The sequence below is a fragment of the Bombus affinis genome, chromosome 8 (genome assembly GCF_024516045.1).
Source record: "Bombus affinis isolate iyBomAffi1 chromosome 8, iyBomAffi1.2, whole genome shotgun sequence".
Taxonomy (NCBI): domain Eukaryota; kingdom Metazoa; phylum Arthropoda; class Insecta; order Hymenoptera; family Apidae; genus Bombus; species Bombus affinis.
The window spans coordinates 10092033-10115395 of record NC_066351.1 but is presented as its reverse complement, the minus strand read 5'-3'; the positions used below and the strand labels follow the sequence as shown (position 1 = coordinate 10115395).

Genomic DNA, 23363 nt, shown 5'->3' with positions numbered 1-23363 from the left:
CAGGCGCCCGAGACACAAAAGAACGAAGGAATTATCACATGGAGAAATGTACTCACTTGGATCCTTGACGGCGGTGATAACGAGACGGAAGCCGTTCGAGATGGTGCCCCACGAGTCGGTGACGTATTTCAGTGTCACGAAGTTCGTGCGCGTATAAATCGCGCCCACGGACTGCTTCGTGTTCTGGCAGGACAGGTCTGCCTGGAAAACAAAAGAAACGCCAGCTGTTGAATGCGACGGTCTTCGCACACTTGCATACACAGAAATACGTTCAAAGAAGAACAACGTTCTCGTTTCACGCTTGTTAGAACGCTATTGGACGTGTCGCGACGACCAACGTGACAAACCGGCTCGAAGCTGTCGCATTTGAGCGATTCGTGTAAACTGTCGACAATCATCAGGTTGCCACGAGTCAAGAGAGCAATTGTTTTCGTTCGTTGAAATACGGATGCAAGTATTTGAATACAGTGGCTGTAAAAATGACGCACACCTTTATTATCCAATAACCCGTTTCTCTTTTATCAGCCTTTGTATCTCATATTCGTAGAATATCAAAGTAAATGAACGTACGAAATTTCGCGAAGCCAAACTCACTGACCCCGCTTTCTCTAAATTTCTTAATTTCATTTTCTACGTACATACGGTAGACTGCCGTGAATTCGCGTTCTAGGGAATCGTGCTGTATAGGAATTTTTCTACTATAACGCGCATAATTTAAGGTAACACGTTTAAGATGATTGCTCTATGTTTTATCAAGTAGGACAGTGTTTTAAAAATAAACGACATTTATACGAAGTTGATTAGAAAGAAGATATTATTAATGTATGTAAAAAATCTTTTATTTTGTTGGAATTTAATAAAGATATAATTATACAAATTTACGTATTGTGTTTCTTGAGATTTTTTAAATAGAAAAATACTTTTACAATCTTGATCATTAGTCACTGTCCGAGTCGTCCAAAATCACGCCCCAACGTCATCGTTTTGGCGGAAGTAAAGATTCGTTTTCAATTTTTGGATCAGTTTCCAATGAATCTATCATGTTGCGTGTGTTTAACGCGTTGTACGAAGAATCGCGTTATATGAAAACAGCAGTTGCAATATCTTTGACGCGTTATAGGAACTCGCGTTATACGGAAGTCTTTCTGCGATACACTTGACGTTTGATTTTCGAGAAACAGGCGATTTAACTTCGAGATGAGTTTACTCGCCACGAGGAAACGGCAGAAATAACAGTACGTTCCAAGGTAAATTTAAGCAAAACAGCGTTTGTGTGAAATGAATTTTAAAATCGCTCTGCTGGAAGAAGCAGAAAATACGACTTGCAATGTTCTTCTCCCGTAGTGAGTTTCCATGTAAATTTTTCACCCTCGCCAACAAGACACAGAAGATTAAATAAAAAAAGCACGGTCGTAAACAAATTTAACGCAAACATGTTTAAAAATGATTTATATATCCGCGACCTCGCTAAAAACCAGTTTAAACCCGCGCCATTCGACGAATCGGAAAAAAGGATCTCGAGGCGAAATAAAGCCGCAATTAATCCGACGAACAATCTCGTGAGCGTTCAACGCACTCGATCCGATACGAGAAAGCAAACCCCATGGGACGGCGAGACTGCGCAACGCACCGCTTGCACGAACCAATTCCCGAGTTAATTAATTAACTCGGACGAAGAATTATCCTGGCACGGTGATCTCGTTTGTTTGCCTCAAGACATAATCCGTCCAACACTTGTTGCGTCTTACGACTTAACGAGGAAACGCGGAAACAGCCGGTGCGGAATCCAGGATAGCAGAAAAAAAGACCTTGCACAGCGGAATATTCGGTATCCGAATCGATGGAGAGAGACACGACAGTTCGAGAGTGAGAATTTTCGGATGGTAGAACGCGATAGTAGATGGCGACGTTTTATGCGAATTTATATTTCTGAGAGCACAATTAACAACGTAGAAGCTCGGTGAAAAATTGTTTTACCCTCTGGGTATTGCAAAAAGTACTATACTTTGAATATCATAATATATTTCTTCGCGTTATGTGCATCCTGTGCAATTTCGCACTTTCAAACTTCGTATAAATGCATGGAATTCCACGATTTACTGCAACTCATTATTATTTATATAAAAAAAAAATAAAAGAACATGAGAACGTCGATTTTATTTCGTCGCAGATACGACGAACATGTGTTTTTAATAATCGCACAGGAAAAGATCGCAATATTAAATAAAATCTTTCTACGCGTAGAGTCCTTTTTTATTTATTTTACAATCCTTTGCTCCAAAGAGTTGTCCCTTGGAGACTACTTTAAAGGAAATAAAGGAAGTTTTTATTTCCTTATTTTTATTGTACGACGATATATTTTATCTTTTACTAATCTCGCTAGTTTCATGCCTCACCGTCCGTGCAATGGAAAATTCTTAATGCAAATTCTAAAATTAATTTTGGGATTAATATCTATTTAATATTCCACAAGTTATAATAATACCTGTTTGGCGTTCAATGAGGCCACCGTTCTAACAATAAAATTAGAGATCACCGTGCTAACAATTCGCCTCTGATACGTTATTTCCATGGCTTCGTTATCGTGAAATATCGTTTTGTCCATCGTACGATAACTGTCTTCTTTCTGGTCCAATTAGCGCGACGAACGAGTGCTCGAACGTGCGTCAGATAATCCATATTTAATTATCTCTGGTGCTAGCTCGTTTCGAGACGCGGGAATAAACACTTCCTCGCGTCCACCAAACCAAAATAATTAAAATTCACGCGCATACGCGCATATATGTATGCGTTGAAATTCTCACGATGTTCCTGCACTGTTGTTCCATCGGCTTAAACGAAACGAATTTTCACGGCTAAAGTGACTTTAATTGGAAATATTATTACGCGATCGAATTATGAAGATGCACCACGTTCCGCTCATTCAAATTTCGCAGAGTGAATTTTGCTTTCGTTTTATTCGGTTTATCAAGAGTAGAACTAGGTTGAAATACGCGGTAATTTCGAAATATATATTTGATCGTGCTGGAGTATTCCTACTGGATAGTAATCTAAAATTAATAATCGCAAACGATGATAGCATTGTTGACAAGACGCTGATATCTTGACTGGAAAATATTACAGTTTCCTGTATAGCAAATTTTCTAGATTCTCATATTCTGTTCCTTTGGCTACGACAAATTTCTTTTCGAAAAACCTGTTACTTTCCAAGTTTTGGCGCCTTTGTTCCTTTTTCGTTTCCAGTAAACGTTCGATGCAAACGTAGCCTCTACTCGATGCAGCATATATTACCATCATATCATCGTGTTTATTGTCAAATGAAAGATCCGTTTAGGAAGAGTCAAGTTTCAAATTTAAAATTAATTACCGCACTTCTTATTCGATAAAAACACCGCAGCTAAATTAGCCGACAAATCTCCGCTAATTCTGACGAATGGATTCATCAGCAAAAATCGGACCACGTAGCACGTTCAACGCAGCGCCCTGTACATCGCGTAGGCGCGTCAAGAGCGAAAAATCACGTGTTATAGAGTCGCGTCAATGGTGCCAAATTTCCGGACACGAGGAAAAATTAACCGTACTTCGTACAGTGGAAAATTGCGACTCTGCTCTCTCGCAGTCGATCGTCAATAATGATCCTTTTATTATTGGCAATGGCGTCATGCATGCATTCTATACTTCGGCTGTTGCTGGCTACCATCGTTCGCTGTTAACGTGGAAAGCAATAAAAATATTGCCGCGAGTATTCCAGCGCGAAATTGCCGCGAAAAACGGGCTTGTTGTACCACGCGTTGCATCGAAACTTTTACGAGTTGCACTGTAACCCAGACAGCCGGGATTTTCTATGGGATTGCTGCTATGGATGGCTCGTACGTTCGGAATATTCTTTTTTTCGTTTCGTTTTTCCTTTTTCTCTTTTCTTTTTTGCTCCCCTTTTTTAACCTTTCAGACACGACGTTAAAATATAGTTGTTGAGATAAATGAAAGATCTGCGTAAATACTACGAAGTATGGGAGGAATTTTCTATTAAAGTTTCTAATCTGAGAGAGTCTCTTGATTCGATAGTTCTGTTTGCTTCCTAACGAATGGAAATTTTAAATATATACGAAGCTACTAGGTATGAGCAACAAATCACGTCTAAAAAATTGCATCATTTTTCCAAGTTGATACAATTATTTATTCTTATATTACATACTACTATTTAGACATAGAAAGATTATAATAACTATTGACAACAATGACCTATATATTTTTATACCAAAGCCCTTGTCTAATTAAAAAATCTGTATGCGTTTGGCAGCGTTAAAATCATTATTTTCATTATTTCATTATATTTTCATTATATTATTTTCATTATAATCATTTATTTTAAATTGAATATGTCAACTTTTTGGCAATAAACGAATTTTAGCAAAAGGAATATATCGACAAACAAATCACCGAGAGCTTATCCCACATATCTTTGCATGGTAAAATATTCATTTAAAACGACAGCTCTCCGCATACTCAATTAGTAATAGCAAATCATAATATGCATCGTATATTTTATTTAGGTTTTTTCAATTCTGCGACACTCATAAACGTGAATATGCAAATATAAATTCCCCAACAAAAATAGAAATTTGCGGGGATGAAGTTGAAAGGCGATGTCGGAGTGTCGCGATTCGAAAAAGATTAGCAGCAACTACTTTATATTGCCTTCACTGTAGGAATAATCGTAAAACGAAAATCACGGATATACAGAAACAAGCGTAAGCTTATCGGTTCGCTATCTTGCAACACATTCTTCCACCACATCCGCACGCTTTATAAGAGCACACAGAGTTATTGTCGTTGGCCAGCAAGCTCGTATTTTCCTCCGGTTAGTACAGCCATTCGTAGGTATAAACCATCCTTAAAGACATTATGCAGCTATTTCCGCGTCGGTATTTAATATTGAATCTATGAGCGATTACTTTGCGCGCGAGTTTCTCGGCGAAGCGTGGCAGCGAGGCATAAATTTAATCTTAAAACGAAAGTTACGGTATCATTCATGAATAATTCCAGCGGCTACGATGAATGTTCGCGAAGCGGCAAGCCGAGAATCGTGCAAACCGGCTAAATGTTCCACGCGGCGTCGTAAAACTTTTAGCAAATCGTCCACGACTGATTTTTTCGTTTTTCTTTCTTCCACCCTTTCTCCCATTCAGCTGTCCTTTTTTCTCTTTTTTTATTGCGCTGTAAACAGCAGAAAGCGTTTACAACGTACACTACCGGTAACTTTGGAGCTGACCGCGCGAAACATAAATCGGAAGTGGTAATTGGAGGAAAGGAAAAATGTTTGTGTAACGAATGTTTGTCTCTTTATTTACGATACCGTTGTTTGCTCGAGTGGCTTTCCCGCGTGAAATTTTTACGGCCACTCGCTCGCAGAGTGAAATTTTCCTTTTTTATTCGAAGCAGTAAGAATTTGGAAACTTCAGACGCGGAACACGATTAATCACGTCTACCATTCCTTGCAACCGAGTCAATTAAAATGTTGTCAGAGTTGGAGTTAAACGTTCACTGAAGAATACGATACGTATACTTGTATTATCTCATAGGATGTTAATATTATGAAAATAAATTATCTACAAATTTTTATCAAGCCCTTTAAGAAATTGCTATAAAAAAAAGTTGAATATTTGGGTTAGAACGTTGAAAATGTTGGAAAAGAATGTTTGAATGCTTGAACGGAGCATACTTTGGATGATAATGTGAACGATACATATATGAAATAAAGAAACTAAGTTTCCCCTAGCGAAGTAGAGAAATCAATTGCAAACCTTCTTTTACTCGGACGACAAAATGTAATACAAAAGAATAGAAAATAGCCCTTTACCGCTTCATTTGATGCTGTAATTTCTTGGTATAGAAACGTTACTTAAAAACAAGTACACTACGTTTCTGTAAGAGACAAGTGTTTTAAAATTAGCCTTCTCTTTGTAAATGCTTCTTGCACGTCGAAATAATTTACATTTAGATTAAGAATCAAAGAAGAATTTAAATTAGATAGAATTCCACTTCTTCAAAGCGAAGATACGAGCCTGATAAAAAGAAAATACCTTCAACTCCTTTCCTTTTTACGGCTATTTCACTTTAGAATGTGTTTCGTATGCTGAACACTTTCCACTAAAATTAACATACTCCTCCGCTTAAAATAGTCCCATGCAATACGCGTGTACTCACATTCCTGTAATCTACTTCATTTTCAAGATATTAAATTCTACTTCTTTTTCTCGAGCTATTAAAACAAACGCAATACAGAATATCTAATAAAAAAAGAAAAGAAAACTGTGTAGAAGTTTTAATTTCACTTTATCGCGAATAACACGAGTTTCACCGAGAGATTCAAGCTTTTTCAAGATTTTAGTTTAAGATTGCTGCGTAAACCATAAAAAAAAAAAAAAAATGCAAATATGTCAACGTTTAACGAGGCATATACAATATATGTACGAGATAAGCGAATAACGAAGGGATGTGATAAACAGTATCTCTCTAAGCCTGGCAATGTCGTAACAAAATTTCTCCGATTAGGATCAATTCGCTAACGTGAAACGAAAAGATAGCTGGCGAGGGAGTTCCTGATATTATTAGATTTATTCGTTCTTTCGCGAGGTAGCTTCGTCACCATCTCCCGCAGCAGTTACTAATTACTAAAGTAATTAACGCTCACTATCTCTGATTCAGAGTGGCTGAGACCTACAATATTACCAGAACTATCGTGAGCTTCCAGCGAAACGGATTTTGCTGGAGATTTTGCGCTGATCTTATAAAATTGTCTCGCAGGAGAACTGACTCAGGTAAATATCAAGCCGTACTATAAATAATACGATGATACGTGGATATATGAAATGGAAATAAGCAATCATCTGTCGTTAATTTAGCGACGTACGTATTGTTTTTCCAATTCTCTACGATCTTACTGCTTTTCTTTTACGAAACTGCTATCATGTTGACAGACTTGTATCATTTTAATCTACTAAGGATCAATCTTTATTTCTTCCTCATTGTATTTTATTTATTTCGCGTGATATAACTATCGTCGAGCCATGAAATCGATACAAAATGAAATCGCAACAGCCACGTGACACAGTCGTTGCCTTCTTTTCCGTTGCAATAAATTTTGCCGCGCCGTGTTCCATCGTCTCGGAAGCAACCGTTTGAAGCGACAGTCTGAGAGATACGGTCGCGTCTTTGGTCGACAGCGGCCGAATTTTCACTCGATACTCGTATCATCGCCACGAAAGTGTCCGTATTTTATTCGCTGCAAAGCACGGTAGAAGCTCGAGTCGAGTTTCAGGTTTATACATTCTCGCCTCAAGTGCGCCAACTTACGCGCCGAATCGAGAATCGTCGATGCCAGATAGGACGCGGCTTTTTCACGCGAAACACCGGAAACTGATAGCCCAACGCCGATACCGCTTCACAAGTCGCTAACTGCGAAATTCAGCCACTAAATCTTGACCGACGATTAGCAAAAAAGTGGTTGGAAGAGTAATTCTCTGTTATCGCTTGCGATTAGTCACGAACAATTGCTCGCAGAATTCTCGTTTCCCTCGCGATCACGTATATTTAAAACGAGACTCACCCACGAACGTATTTCGTTACGTAATCAGAATTGATTCTCACCAATTTCATTCACTTGATTCATTAAATAAGTAGAAAAAAGAAAAAGAAGGTTTCTCCCAATCCTACGTGGACGAAATAGCGAGCAACAGCTAACATAACAGAAAATATTTTAAGTGATATACGATTTCGACGTTTCTCCCCTACATATAATGCTCTAAAAAAAAAAAAAAAAGATATGTAGGTAACGTTTTACTTCAGATAATATACGTAAGTGCCATTTGTACATTTGTACATGTGCAATTTATACTTCGTATATCTCACGATTGAAAAATAATCAATACGTTTCGCTCACGCTTATCAATATCCATCGCGACGAAAATTAAGCAAGTAAGAGGAACATCCACTGGCGAATTAGTATGTTAACGCTTTCTTCTGGCTATTTCGATAATGCTTATCGGCGCGGTACTATAAATTGTTCTCACTGAATGCTGCCAAAATCGATAAGCTTAATTTGATCGTCGTAACCACGTTATTATCGTAATGGAGGACGAGGAGGAGACGAAGGTTCATATCGTGCATCTCGTTCATTAAATCTCACGAAACGACGCGAAAACAACGTGTAATGACGCCTCCGTTACGTTACAACCCGTTACAAATTGCTTGGTTCGTACGGTTGACTGTAACAAATGCGGTCGCGACAAAACTTAAAATTATTGCCGGCCGTTTTCCACGGGAAATATGCAGCCAGCGACTGCACGTATCTCGAATTTATCGCTTTCAATCCTGAAGGTTTTATTCTGTTTCGAACATTGCGGAATCCTGTTGTTGGTGGTCGACCGCGCGCGTGCCGATCCTCTCGGAAGCGATTTAACACCGATTCCCCGGCAAACGTTCCACGAATGAACAGAAAATATGTTTCAATTTTTCGCAAAGTCTGGCGAAAAGTCGATTTTAATTGCCATAAGGTTTTACGTGCGATTAGTTTCAGAATTTTCATGTTGCGTACGTACGCTGAAAAGGGAAAGAAGTTTTATTCGTTAGTGGCGTGCGATGAAAATGAACATGGAAGGGATCTGCAAATCTTTCATTTTCGTGCAAAGGTCTATAGTTGTTGCTAACATGAAGTTAGCCTCCTGTGTATGTGTATCTATGCAATTAACTGGAAATGATATACAACCCTTAGCATACCGACAATCAACTTTACAAAGTAAGTTCTTTAAAAAATGTTTCTTGGAATCCTTCGTGTTTTCCATCGTGAAATTCTTGTGAAAAGTGTTTATTCGTTCTGTAAATTTTACGTATTACCTTCTTTTGTGACTTCAACGAACGATAGAAATAGGTAATAAATAAGAATCAAAGTGAAGCCAATTTCTCTATTACAAATCGACCAAAATATCTGGATACTTAAGAACAGCACTATTTCTAATTATGTTTAATCAACATAAATCACACCCTTCTTATTGAATATCTACATTTTCGCACCTAAACTTGACGAAGATTGAATTTTTCACGGCTGTGCATGAAATTTCATCTGGAATTTTCAGTTCGTAAAACTCTGCGTAATACGTTTCATAAGTTTGTCATTCATAAAATTATAACGATTTCGTATATGCGCTCGTATTTTAAACAAATTTGTACGCCTTCGTCTCGACGTAGGAACGAGAGAACCGAGAAAAAGGAAAAAGTGAATTAAACGAGCTTGCATACTAAGAATATCAAGCAATCTCAAACTGTGACTACGTTCAAGGAGCATGAGCAAACTTCATATGGCTTGTAACTTAAGTTACAAAGTAATGGCATCATGGTTCTGATCTGTTTAAGTAACTTTTGCGCCTCTACGAGCCTCGCTTGTTTGCAGATCACTACACGCGAACTCGTTTAACTTTTTTTCCTCTCCTACCTTCGAGATAAAACGTAGAACTTAATTAACTTGAAAGCATCAGAACTTCGTTGTGGCAACGACAAGATTTGTCACTTCAATTTCGTAATCTAAATAAAGATATCGAAGAAGTCTAAAACGTTTCGTCCTGTGATTATTTTAAATGATCCGATGATAATTGTCTTCCGTTTAAACTAAGATTAATCGTTTCTCCGTAAGCAGGCGAACAAAACAAAATATTCTTTCAACGAAATAAATTATTTATTTATCGATACAACGGACGGGTATCTTTTTCATTATTTTTATGGGGAATCTCAAAATGCAAAAACGTATAATATGTATAGAATAATCAGAAAATACTCGAGATATTCAAAGTACGATATCCCATTCGACGTTTAACGGACAACGAACTATTCTTTCAATTAGCTCTTATAAAAATACGAATTTTCATTAACATCCACAGACATTCAGCAATTTTTTCAATTACTCGTATCATGTCGTACAGACATTCGTCCGTTGTTTTCCATATCGCTTCGTAAAATTTCTATTCGCCAGAAAATTCCTTTCCCGCCCTCGATGATCTTTCTCGTAGAAGTTTCTGAGATAACTGTCACGTTTGCATGCAATATTTAACGCGGTAGGATTTCAAGGATCTAACGATTCTCTATGTAAGGATAATCGACGGAAGTTACACGGATTCGTTGTGCAAGCAGTTTCAATCAGGTGCGGAACAACCGTGACGATTAAACGCGGCTTGCAGCTGTTGCTGGTGCGAGTGGAGGGGGGGTACTCGACTCAATTTGCAATTACGTTATTGCAAAGGGATCGTCGTACGTCGCGAATTCCCGCCAAAGCCACGCTGCATCCGATCTAAACGGTCTATTTGCAGGGCGCAAACTGTACATTCCGGCGTATTAAGGCTACGTGCATTGATGGCCGGTGGTTTAATAATGTGGCCGCAATTGGACCGCGTGTCACTGCGCCGCCACCTGCCAACTTCGATGACAAGCGTCATCGATCATGCGACACGAAGCGGTAAGCACCGCGCGTTCGCGCTCTTACGAACACATTCCTCTCGAAAAATCAGGGGAACTTTGGAAATCGACGGCTGACGAGTGCCCTTCATCGCCAATCTTCATGCTCACAAGCTCGAATTGCCGATGCAAGATTTACTATCGCTCGCTCGAGAGCTGATTTTTTAGAATAATAATTTGTGGATCGTTGGGAAGTGAAAGTTGGGAGCAACGGTGAGTTTATTGGGGATTTAATAATCCTTTGCAGTCCTATGTCGAGTGTGACTCGACATCAGTTTTTATTTCGGAAGATCCTTCGTCGAGTCCTACTCGACATTCTTCCAGTTCCACCTTTTCTTGCGAAACGCGCGAAAGAAAACCAGGATTGTATCCTGGAAATTGTTTCAAGATATATCATACACAATTGTTTTATTTTTTAGTTAAAGTAAATTTCAAATAAAACGCTTAAAAGCGTTGGTAACGAAATTGAAATAAAAATCGGAGTGCAAAGTGTTAAGGTGATTATTAGCGGATATTTCGCAATTTGAATGTCTAAGAAAAGGAAGTTTCGTACAATTTGAAAAGCAATCAGTAGAAAATGTGAAGGTAATGAACTTTTGAAACGATGAAATATACCTATCGTTGGTTAGAATTATTGACACGAGTGTCGGTTTTGAAATTCGCGGATGACGGAAAGTATAAAAAGAAGATTGGAAAATGGTAATTTGTATCACCATGGGAAATAAAATATTGCCACGACGATGAATTGTTTTAACGACAAATTTTCGTACGACCGTAAAATCGCGATTCACAAGAAGTTGAACTTTCGTGCAATTGTATTCCCTACGAGCGTAGAATTTCCGTGGAATTGTAGATTTCTGGATTGATAAATTGGAATATCTACTGAAGCAAAATTTCGGAAGGACGTATTCAATTTGAAACTGACACCCTGTACATGGCGTGGCTACAGAATTTTGGTGAGTATGATGAATTTCCAGAGTAACGAAAGGTACATATATCTCTGTGAAAGTTCCAGTTTTCATGGAATAACAAATTTATGAAAGATGAAAAAATTGTAGGAGAATGACAAATTTTCACCCTAATCAAATTCTTGCGAATATCAAAACAAAGTAAACACGTTTCTACATCGACAAGTTATACGCGTTTAGTAAAATACAATTTTGTGCAAATAACAAATTTACCTGTCGAGGTTATTAGATATATGAACAGAGGAACGCGTGGATAAATTGTAAAGTAGAAAATATATTTCAATACAGAAGTGTAAATACAAGTAGGAATATAATTTGAGCTGGTCCAGATCAGCACGCTAGCAGTGTTACCCTATAACTGATAACCCCGAAGCCATCATCGCCTGCCTACTGTCTATGGTCTGCCTTCGTCCCAGTCTATTGTCTATACGCTGTCGATGGCTTCAGTGCTTGAGGAAACTAAAGAAACAGATGTAGAGTTTTCTTAGAAGTGGTGACCACTTCAACATTACCAAATAACAATTACCGTGGATTTTCATTGCAGCAATTGCATTCTACGATATGCGAAATAAATACTTGAGAAATATAAAGGATGCATGAGAATATTTACTATTAGTGATAATAATATTTATCAAAATAATACGAACAATAGAATCGTATAATAAGAAATACAGGATTAATTTCCCATCAAGATTTATATTTGTTTTAACAACGTCCGGCTAATTGTGTTTATTTTCTTTTTGAAATATATCATTCCGGCACAATATTCTCCGTCATACAATGTTTTGTGTACCGTTTCGATCGATATTTCTTTATAAAATATCATTATCTCCTACGCGTACTGTGATTGCGATCCTCCTACGCACGCGTTTCGCATTCAATCATGTTTTTATACACTGTAATCAATTTCTATTTCTTCATACGCGCAATATACGTTATACATCGTTATGCGTTTTTATTACGAGAGCTAAACGTTTTTATTACGAGTTGGTAAACTTTGCCAACGATAAATGAAAATCGAGTACTCGATATGGTGAACGACATAGAAGAGAATTACACGATTAAAGCAAACATAAGACTATTAAAATCTGTTCGATTTCCAATATCCCTATATCGTTTAAAATGTTACATGAAATTTTATACCACGAATGAAGTAACATTGAAAACTCAAGATAGCAGATGAGATAGCAAATGAGAGAGAAGAAAGCGACGAGAACTGCCTTATTTCTAATATTTTCATATCCTTTTGTTTGAAACTCATTGAGAACTCAATATAGCGAGCGAAGTAACAGGAGAATTACTAGATTAAAATAAACATGAGACGGTAAAAATCTACTCGATTTCCAATATCCAGTAAGCCGATTAAACTGTTCGTTCTAGATTCCTCGATCGATTGCACGTTCAAACATAGACGGCGCCCGCATGCCGAAATTTTTTCAATATTCCCACCATCTGTAGTTCTAACGCGGTTCGTCACTTAACGACGAACTTCGACGATATATTCATGGCGATGAAACAATTTATGCTGTGCACGAAACACAGCGGAATATAGGCCATTTCCTAGACGTGCCTTAGATAAGAGTTTTACCGGAGAAAAGTTGAAGTCACGCCAACTCGACGGACTCGCTTAAAATTGGACATCTACCACGATGTTTGCCGCTTTATAGCCACGTTGAAACAGTTTGAGATCGGCCTGTTATCTTCTGACGCTTCCACCGCTATTAACGCTAAGCTATTCGGCTAACGAATTAAACTAACGAACATTAAATCCGTGCCAACCGCTCTAACTGTGTACATGAAACATTCAGTGAGATTGTTCTGTGTTGAAAATGAAGCTGTTATGTTTGAGGCAGCTTGAACGAGTTCCTACCACTTTTAATAGGTTAGCGCTAGACCCGTTCATTGGGTGTGGTCATTTCGACTGTTCCTGTTTTCTCTTTGTCGCTGTTTTGGTATCATTAACGTTAGGACTTTGATGCTCGATGAATGTTCACGTTTTTGTTGCAATATTACGCATACACGATTTCATAGTTTCACTTACGCTGCCGCTTAACAGTATCTGGACATTTGATTATTTTTTAGAGTATTTGATAGTATTCTTGCATCTGTCATCCGAATATTTTAATATCGAAGTTACACAAGCTTTTACAAACAACTAAAGAACAATTTCATAGTAAAATGTATAATATGCCTGAAATGGCAATGTCCTTTATTTGACGAACAAAGAGCCGAACTAATCGTTGGACTGCGATTACGCAGGTTTTTTCCTTTCATTGTCGTGTTATGTGCTACTCTACAAGCTCACACAAGCTGTATGCAATCCAGTGTTTTCGTATCTAAAAGAATGCAGCCTAATGGTTTAAGGAAATTATAAATAATTGTATCGCCAAGTATGTAACAAATTTTGTAAAATAATATCCTTTGGACGTTAAAGTTGCGTATAATAAGAATGAAAATATAAAATGCACAATATTTTAACACGATAAAGGTACAAAAGTCGAGTTAACTATAAATCTCGGAAAATTACGAGAGAAAATGTAGACTGCAGAACCTAAAATTTAAAACCTTTAATATCGAAAAAGATTGCAGTCACAGACTATGTATGAACTTTACTAATGATTATATAATTCATTACAGGAATATTGTAATAATGCAGCATCGATTCTTCCGCGACAAAGTCTTTCAACACGAAAGATAACAGCTTTCGTCGTAATTAAAAATAAACAGGCTGGAGGTTGTCCGTGTTTTTCGTACAGATTAGATGCCGCATACGCAAGAAAGTCGGATGTCGCGAACCCTTTTAACCGCTTTCAAGCATCCTTTGACTATCTTTCCGTGGTTTAATCTGCCGTACGAAGATCTTTCGAGTATTTCGCGAGCAAATTAAATTTTCCGTATTCGCCAGCGCTTCTCTATAGCGCGTCTCTGTACGAGTGCTTTCGTCCTAAGATTAATTTTTCAAATTGAAAGCTCCCACAGCACGAAATTGCATAACGTGGCTCGCGGAATATTTTCCAGATTAATGCCACTGCTCTCGAACACTGCTTCCAATGCAAAATTTTAATTACAATTTTCCATTTGTCAAAGCAGCAAAATTTCGCATCTCTGTTGTTACACGTCGCTGTAATAAAATCATTTTGAAAAACGTATGGTCTTATCATAAGACTGGACTTTCACAATCATTTTACTGGATTGTGCGAAGCCTCAGCTAGGATTTTAAATATCGCAGAAGTTCAATACCCTCGAAGTCATTCACAGAACTAGTGGAAACAGTCTTACAAGATCGAAGTAGTTTCGAATTATCTTGTTTTAACGAGTAACAGACAGATAATACGACGGTTTATTAATAATTTTCTGCGCCTTGAAACTGTGCATCTTATGTTTAATTGCTCGGTAATTTGACGGAAGCGCTCTGAACGTTAATTGATTAACCGAAAGCTGGTTGTCTCTCTTTGCCCTCTTCTAAATGAATGTCAATTTCATTTCCTGAAATAACTTCTCCTGTCAATTGCCGCTTGCCCTATTTCCTTCCAATATCTATATGAACAGATTATATGATTATTATCATATATAAATATGAACAGATTTAAAAATATATACATAGTAAACTTTGAATCGTTAAATTCATATTTCAAGGTGCGAAATTTATTCAGAGCCTTTCACGCGTATCTTGTACAAATTAAAAATTCGTCTAAGTATGAGACTTTCAGCTGATGTTATTTTTCCATCCATGTTCGTTTATCAGGCGGAACTCCGAAGATGTTAGCGTAAGTCCAAATGGAATACAAAATATTGGATTAGTAACTAAGTGATTGCGGATTTTGTCATTACCACCTAACGCTAACATTTTCGGAACTCCGCCTGATAAACTAACATGGATGGAAAAGTAGCATCAGCTGAAAGTCTCATACGTAGACGAATTTTTAATTTGTGCAAGATGCACATGAAAGGCTCTGAATAAATTTCGCGGGTTTAAATACAAATTTAACGATTCAGAGTTTACTATGTATACAGGGTGGTTGGTAACTGATGGTACAAGCGGAAAGGGGGTGATTGTACGCGAAAAAAGAAGTCGAAAATATAGAATAAAAATTTTTCGTTTGAGGCTTTGTTTTCGAGAAAATTGACTTTGAATTTCCGCTCGGTACGCGTGCACTTTATGGCGTGGAGCCATATTAAATCAATCGTCTATTCTGAAGAAATCGCAAGTTGCGAACAATTGAAGGAAAAGATTATTGTAGCCTTTCATACTTTAAAACAATCGAATACGTTAAAAAGTGTTCATAGAAATTTAATTAGAAGAGCCGAAGTACGTGTTCGGCAGAATGGGCAACATTTTCAGTAATTTTTCTAATAATAAACTTTATGATTACTTCATATTATATCATTATGTATTTCTAATTTTCGTTACGGCAAAAACAAACTTAAACTGCGATAATAACCATCGAGACAGCGATCTACAGTGAGATCCGTTATAACGAGACGTGATAAAGTGCACGCGTACCGAGCGTACATTCAAAGTCGATTTTCTCGAAAACAAAGCCTCAAACGAAAAATTTTTATTCTATATTTTCGACATCTTTTTTCGCCTAGAATCACCCCCTTTCCGCTTGTACCACTAGCTACCAATCACCCTGTATATTTTTAAATCTGTTCATATTTATATAGACCTAACTATAGATATGACATAGGTGTCATTACCATCTAATAACAAAATCCGCAATCACTTAGTTGCCAACCCAATATGTATACGAAGTAAATACACGTAACAGCGTAAAACATAGGCAAGAGAACCTGCAGCTAAGTGAATATCATACGAACCTCATATTTGTAAGGTGTAAAGTCACTTTTGGCTTTCATTGTTCAAACACAGACGGTTTACAGTAGGGTCGGATACGAGAGAGCCTGTTTCACTAGGATAAGTTTCTAATCATTTAATCTCACGATTTTAAAGAATAATGCGTATCGTTTCTCTAAAATGAAACAAAATCTAAAACCTAGCAACATTTTCAGGACCACGAAACGCTCGCTAGGCTGGCGTGGAACGTCGACGTAGACCAATCGAAAATTTTCGCTCGGCAATCAGAACAACGATCTCGACGTTACGAGCGACTTTATCGCGAGTTACGGTATCGTTTCTTCCATTGCTGCCTCTGGTTTGCCGTCTAATTGCAACGTTACTCCGCCAGCAATATTCTCGATGGTCCTCAACGTGTCTGGTCGTGGAGGGCCTCGTCCATTTCACCAAAGAGAACCTCTTGTTTCTTTCCTTCCCGTCGTTCAATTTTCAAAAATTCCCGAGCAATTCGTTTCTTCAGCCATGGCCACGTTTCCACGATTTTTCGACAACGCTGCGCTCTCTCCTCGCGCATTTTCGATGATGTCAAGCGGTCAGACCCATAGTGGAAATATCGATTTTCTGAAAATTCCGCATCGTCAGAGTAATCCTTCCACTCCCTTTTCAAGTCTTTCAAGTTTTCGAGTCGCGAAGCCGCCATTCAGCCTTCCGGAGTATACGAGGGAACTTTCAAATTTTATAAAAGGACGCGGAATTCGGATTTCATTCCGGCCTTCACCGTATCCCCGTCAATGGGCTTTGCTTTGCTAATAAGTAAATGCACGGTCGTAAAGTATGCAGAACTTTAATTAAAAAGAGATTTCAGCTTCTAAGTACTTTGACTCGTGCGGAGATCCTGCGGAGGAGAGAGTTTTCCACTATTTGGAACGTTGGATGTTTGTGAAGAACGTTGAGTGTTTGATTCCAGCTGATTTAGGTTATCTGTTGAAGATCGATAACAGATGACTAAGAAAGTGCTCCATTTTTTTCTATCATACGTTATATAAAATATTAGTTTCGCCAATTTGATAATTAGATCGATATCATATATTAGGTTGTCCGAAAAGTTTCTTTCGTTTTATAAGGAAATAATAGACGCACAACGTTTTTTCTTTTATATTAGTTTATTGAATTATGCACGAACATAACAATAGAAATATAACGAAATAGATCATACGTAATTCAATAAAATAATATAAAACAGAAATTGTTGTTCATCTATTATCATCTTATGAAACGAAAGAAACTTTTCGGACAACCTAATACTTACGAGTTTCAGCAAGAGCGGATAACGCGTTTGTGATTTTAATATCTTAAATATTTATTTAACGTGAAACGTGACAAAATCATCACGGTGATTAGGATGAACTATTTTTCATTTATTAGGATTCCAATTACTTTCCACGCTAATACGACAATCTTTAGAAATCTCATCGTAACATTGGGACGAAACTAACTTATGTATAATAAATTATACCATAAGTATCTGTATAATTAGTTACACAATACGCACTTAAATGTTTCGACACTTTATTAGTTTTTAGAAACTTACAGTAATCCTCGATTTCTTCGTTGTATTAATAAAGGAATAAATAGATACGATCGACCTTCTGTAGTTGAAAGATTTCAGATTCGTGTCAAGGAGAACACGATATTTAAATTAGATTTTAAAGGTCCAGGTTTTTTCTGCTTTCAAGTACGAATAATATCGAAACCTATGTAAATGCTAATCCGAACAATGATGGCCTGTAAATTTCATAAGATAATTTGCGTGTAACAAGTTTTGACGAGCTGTTGTACCGACAACCGCTTGGAAAGCCAATTTTTTCTTTATACCGAAACGATTTCTACGACTGTTCGAATACTTTCGTCAGCCACTGTACTTGTATAAATGGAACGAATAGACAAGAACTTTTGAAAATTCAACGTAGCAATAGATCTCGCTAATAATAAGAACCGATAGAATAGAGAGCCGCCACAAGGTGTCAATGTCTTCCAAAATGAAAGTATCGCGATTCATTTGTCATACAAGTACCGCAGAAGTCATCTTCGTTAGAGCCAAAACAACTGTAACATTTATATAGAAGCAGTTTATGTATATGAAAAACAAAGATCGTCAGCCATCAGCCAACCATTTGCAACTAGGCGCAATTGGTACAGCGATCACTCCCTGGCGAATGATATTACGTTCCATCGATCTTCTTAGTGTTACTGGAACGTAACAGTAGTGTACACAGAGCTCCGATTGATTTCTATTTTGTGGCTGGAGTTGAGCTGGAAGGTGCGCGAAACGTGAGAACTAAAAACGCGATTGAAACCAGAAGAACCACGAATATGTCAAACAACAATGTCGCTTATCAGCATCCAATCCTCTCAGCTTGCTATGTTCAGAGATCAGACGTTGCAAAGAGCGACGAAAGTTAGCGTCACTTTTATCTTATTTCATTTGCCCTCTAATTACAGATGTCGAACAAAGGTGTGGAACAAAGGTCTGAAGCAAAGGCAGGGATACCCGAAGTGTGGTCGCTTCGCAACAAGAAAGTTCGCACAAAGTGACTGTCCGCCACTACGATTCCGGATCCTTGCGGACAAAGGCTAAGGGGTGCACGTAACCGCGCGAAAAGTCGGATCAGGGCGAAAAGAAGCCAAGAGATTCGATACATCTCGACAGGGGCGATAGGCTGAACGGTGTGAAAGCACAGAACGAAGGGAAATCGGGATCCAGGGATGAAGAGCCTCGAGCCAAAACTGGACCGCCTAATCTGCATTTACATAGCATCCAATGTATTCCAGGCAAATAGAATAGCACTGGAGCGTCGAAGGAGAGGGCCTCTTCTCTCTGTTCTTTGCGCGGAAGAAGATGGGTAAAAGAGCCTCGAGCTTACGACAATGCCGCCTTAAGCCGGCTTCGAGGAGGTTCGAAAGCAGGGTGAAGCCTGTTGGGGACGAGGATGTATTGTAGAGCGCGCGCAAACAGTGGAATCCTTCTTTCGCTGGAACGCATGTAGGTCACGTGAGATATTTCTTTAGGGAAACAGGCGTGTAGCATTAATCGATTTTTCAGCCGGAACAATACCCTGGCGATATTCGTGTCCAGCCGAATATCGATCCAACTTGGGAAACGATGCCACTGAGATAACTTTGTAGATACGGTCAAGTCAAATATAGCGATACTGTGATGGTTTCAGATAATTCCCATCTTATTGCTCGTATAAATGCAGTTCAATTAATGTTATAAATTAACGAATCGTAACGACCTATCGAATAGAAATTGAAATACCATGAACCGTAGTGTAATCTATAGAGCGAAGATACAAAGAAGCTTTAAATTGTTGTTGAAGAAGAACATGCGATTGGTTGAAGCGTATAACTTTGATTACTAGCGACGATGGATTAATCGTGAAGAATATGTGCCAAAATATTCTAGCCAAAGTGTAATTCTATTGTACTCTTGACACGAGCTTTTGTGAAAATATAAATTCGTTGTGCAAGCATGATATTTCGAAGCATTTATTTTTGAAACAAAATTCTCCTTCCCATTTCTCCGCATTTATGTAATACCCACTTGGTCTATAAGTTGATTGCAAGGAAATAATATTCTCTTTTGAAGTATGGGAGTTTCATTCTTCAGCCCCGAGTGATCGGTGTCCGGGGACACATTTCTCCAATATAAGCTCCGCGATACCATATGCGCATAAGAATCGTATTATATGCTCGAAATACAGGGAGAATGCGGTTTGCCATTGCTTTAGATAAAAGCGACCCGTTGCACAAGCAACGCAGAACACCATCGTGCTTATACGTCACCGATGAAATTATGCCAACGCGAAAACCTTGTCATCCACGTGATGATGACAGATTTAATCGATAACGAATATTCACGTGTAAAATTTTCGAGCAATTTCCGATTAAGAATAAAAGATGATCGATATCGACGTAATACGTTACAATAGATTTTTAATTAAAAAACTGTGAAAACACTTGGACAAGTTGTATTTTACGCGTACGTTGACTAATAAACGAGCGAAGATGCATGCAAAATAAAACAGAAGGTTGTAATGTTTATTTAAAAATTTGGTGAGAGCGGATGAATTTAAATTATTTTTAGGATTGTATCCAAATTTATTATAAAAGGAAAGGAATCGAATAGGACGATAATATGTAAATGGAGTTATTAATCGACATGGACCTTGGTTATCATGGTATTGATTAAATGTTCCAAGATAATTTTAATTTATAATACAATTTCGATATATCGATGATCGATATACGTATATCTACTCCAAATTTTGTGGATAAATTTCGATCATATTGATCTCGTTAGAGCAAGTTCGAATAAATTTCCGCCTTTTCTCGTATGCATTCGACAAATCTGTCGTAACAGGAATGGAGAGCGTTTTTCACGCGAGTGTTCTCGAGAGTCGAAAGCTCATCACGCGGCGTGGCAGCCGAGGAATAAAGGGAACAGGAAATAGAGAGCGATATAGATTAAAACGCGGCCGAGTCAAAACGGTCTCGGCACGGTCATCTCTTTTGTGAGACCGCGATACCGTTGAAAAGCTCTCGAAAGAAGCTTTCAGGTTTATCATAATTGCATCTCGAGACCCGATCTTCTTCGAGTCGGCGAGGCCTGCCAACTTGGCGGAAGCTTAAGCGTACGAACGAGGAGAATTAAGAGATGGCTCGCGCTATAAGATATCTCCAATGATGAATAAATACACGCATAAAAGAGATTAGGAAAAACAGATGATGAACGGACGAGCATCATTAAACACACGAGGGATTCGCAGCTGTTGGCAATTACAAAACATGTTTCAACTGCCTGAAATTCTGAAGATATATCAAAGTCTCTCTGGATAAATTGGTATAATCTCGTTTCTCATCTCTAACTTCAAATTTGGAAAATTAAATCTCGCTAACTAATTTAATATCGACTAATTTACTTACTTATCAATATTTACTAAATATATTTAAAAAGCGCAAAATGCCATTACTGTAAGTCATTAAAAGAAAAGGAGAAAGAAAAACATATAAATCAGAACATTTCAGCTATGATATCTTTAGCATCAGCTAACTCGATAAATTCTGCAAACACTCGAATAAATGAATTTCCCCGTGCAAGAGGTGACGCTAGTAGCGAAATGTCACATACGTGAGATCATCATGTATGTAGGTAGCCATCGTAATTGATCCGAATCAATCACTCCTTTATTTATACGTGACCATCGCTGTGCTGCAGATTCGGATGATCATTTTAGCAGCGACCATCTGACTGACAGAAATGCGATTGTCTCAATAGAGGCGAGAGTTCCTTTCGCTTTATTGGCCACGGAGATTCCCCAAGGGATATCCAGCCCGTCATTTGTATCTGCGTGGACGTTAATTCATAGCTTGAACTGACGGAAACATTGTTCCGATTGAAATGTTCATGGCAACGTTTGCTCGTTCCATTCGATCGAGGAAGCCAACTCGTAACGCGAATCGAAACGCGTCCTAAGAAACGCGTCAGCCGAATTGATTAGTTGATGGATCGGCCGGTCCACATTTAGATCGTGCTAGCCAGAAACAGATTTGACCGAAGTTGGATAATAGACTCCGTGCAACGAGCACCAGACTAATCCTGCTATTGTCGCGGTTAATTTATACCCGAAAGAGAACTGGATGGCAGCGTGTGCTCGCGTGTACACAAGCTTGTCGATCGGAAACACGCGTACTCGACGAGCTAATGCGACCACAGGCATCGGTCATTAATACATTTTCGTTGATGACGCTGATTGGCTCGTAGCGGCATCGATCGGTGATTAATCGCTGATTTATTTGTAGTTGATTGTTTCGTCGTGCTTGAGTTTTATTCCAAAAGATTTTCCAAACGTTATTGAATAATTTTTCGAATTGCATCAATGATGGATCGAGATGAGACATTTTTAATTACACTACGTTCAACGGTGTATAAATAAATTGATTCGTCGATTCTCGTTTTTCATAATTTGTTAAGCATCAAGCGAAATAATTTCGTCTTATAGCATTGATCTATTATCGAATTTGAAACTCTAACATAGAATAATAATATCGTCGAGTAGAAATAATTCTAGGAATAATCTGCCTCAATCAATTATGTTGCCGAATATAAATGTAAATTTTAGTTAATTTGATTAGTTCTTCAAAGGCCTATTTTGACAAATTGTACAAATACCCGTGGAATAAAGAATAAAATATTATCTCAAATATATATTTCGTTATTGCCACTGGTTGTTGGATGTAGATGAGATTGATTGATTGTAAAATCAAATATACTTCGAAGACATTTTCCGGCTTTTGTTAAGGAAAGTCCCTATTGGAATTTTATCAACCGTGTAACGATAAAAAGACCAAGAATATGACAAGGGTGAGAAAGCAAAGAAGCACTGGAAAAGAGGAATAAGCAAATCGAATAACGCAGACGAAAAAGGTTCGAATCAGATAAGATGTGCAAAGGTTCGACCGTGTGTTCAGGTATCTTAAAAAAAAAAAAAAAAAAAAAAAATGTAAGAAAAAAGAACAGAGGAGGGAGGGAAAAATACGAACACTATGCGGAGCAAGGCTGAAATATGCATGAAGGGATAAGATACAAAAGGCAACGTTGTCGTTCCACCTCGAAGAAGCTTCGCACATATGCGAATTGCCTTGAAAATTTGTTTCTGATGCTTGAAAAGTACGAGAGTGGGACAAATTTTTCTTCCGTATAAAATTATGAACAAAAGTTACTATTTCGTTTTAGTATTCCTACAGCGTTGTGCATAAAATAAATTTTCATAATAGTTTGAATATTAAGAACCATAAGTGTCCGATACTTCTTACACATTCGATACGTAAATGCTTATAAGAACATTTACAGAAATATTTTAAGAAACGTATCGTTTCAATGCGTTAGCAAGTGCATAGAATTTTTTCCTGGTCGACGCGCATCATGTGCTGTTTTCATGGAAAAATTTGTCATGTATCTAATAGCTGAGCTGAAACTTGCAAGAAGTTAAATTGCTTGCTAAAAAAGTTTGATTAATACATAATTTCAACTG

The 23363-nt window shown here is 37.9% G+C and overlaps 1 protein-coding gene across 7 annotated transcripts in view; it reads right to left on the bottom strand.

Annotated features, from left to right (window-relative positions):
- LOC126919335 (uncharacterized) overlaps positions 1–23363 on the bottom strand; it is a 292145-nt gene that overhangs the window by 106003 nt on the left and 162779 nt on the right. For all 7 annotated transcript variants that reach the window (XR_007711561.1, XM_050728402.1, XM_050728408.1 and 4 more), the window contains exon 3: positions 57–201. Coding sequence is in view for 6 of the 7 variants with exons in the window: in XM_050728402.1 (XP_050584359.1) it covers positions 57–201 (145 nt within the window). In the remaining variant the exon portion in view is untranslated. The remainder of the gene's footprint in view (positions 1–56; positions 202–23363) is intronic.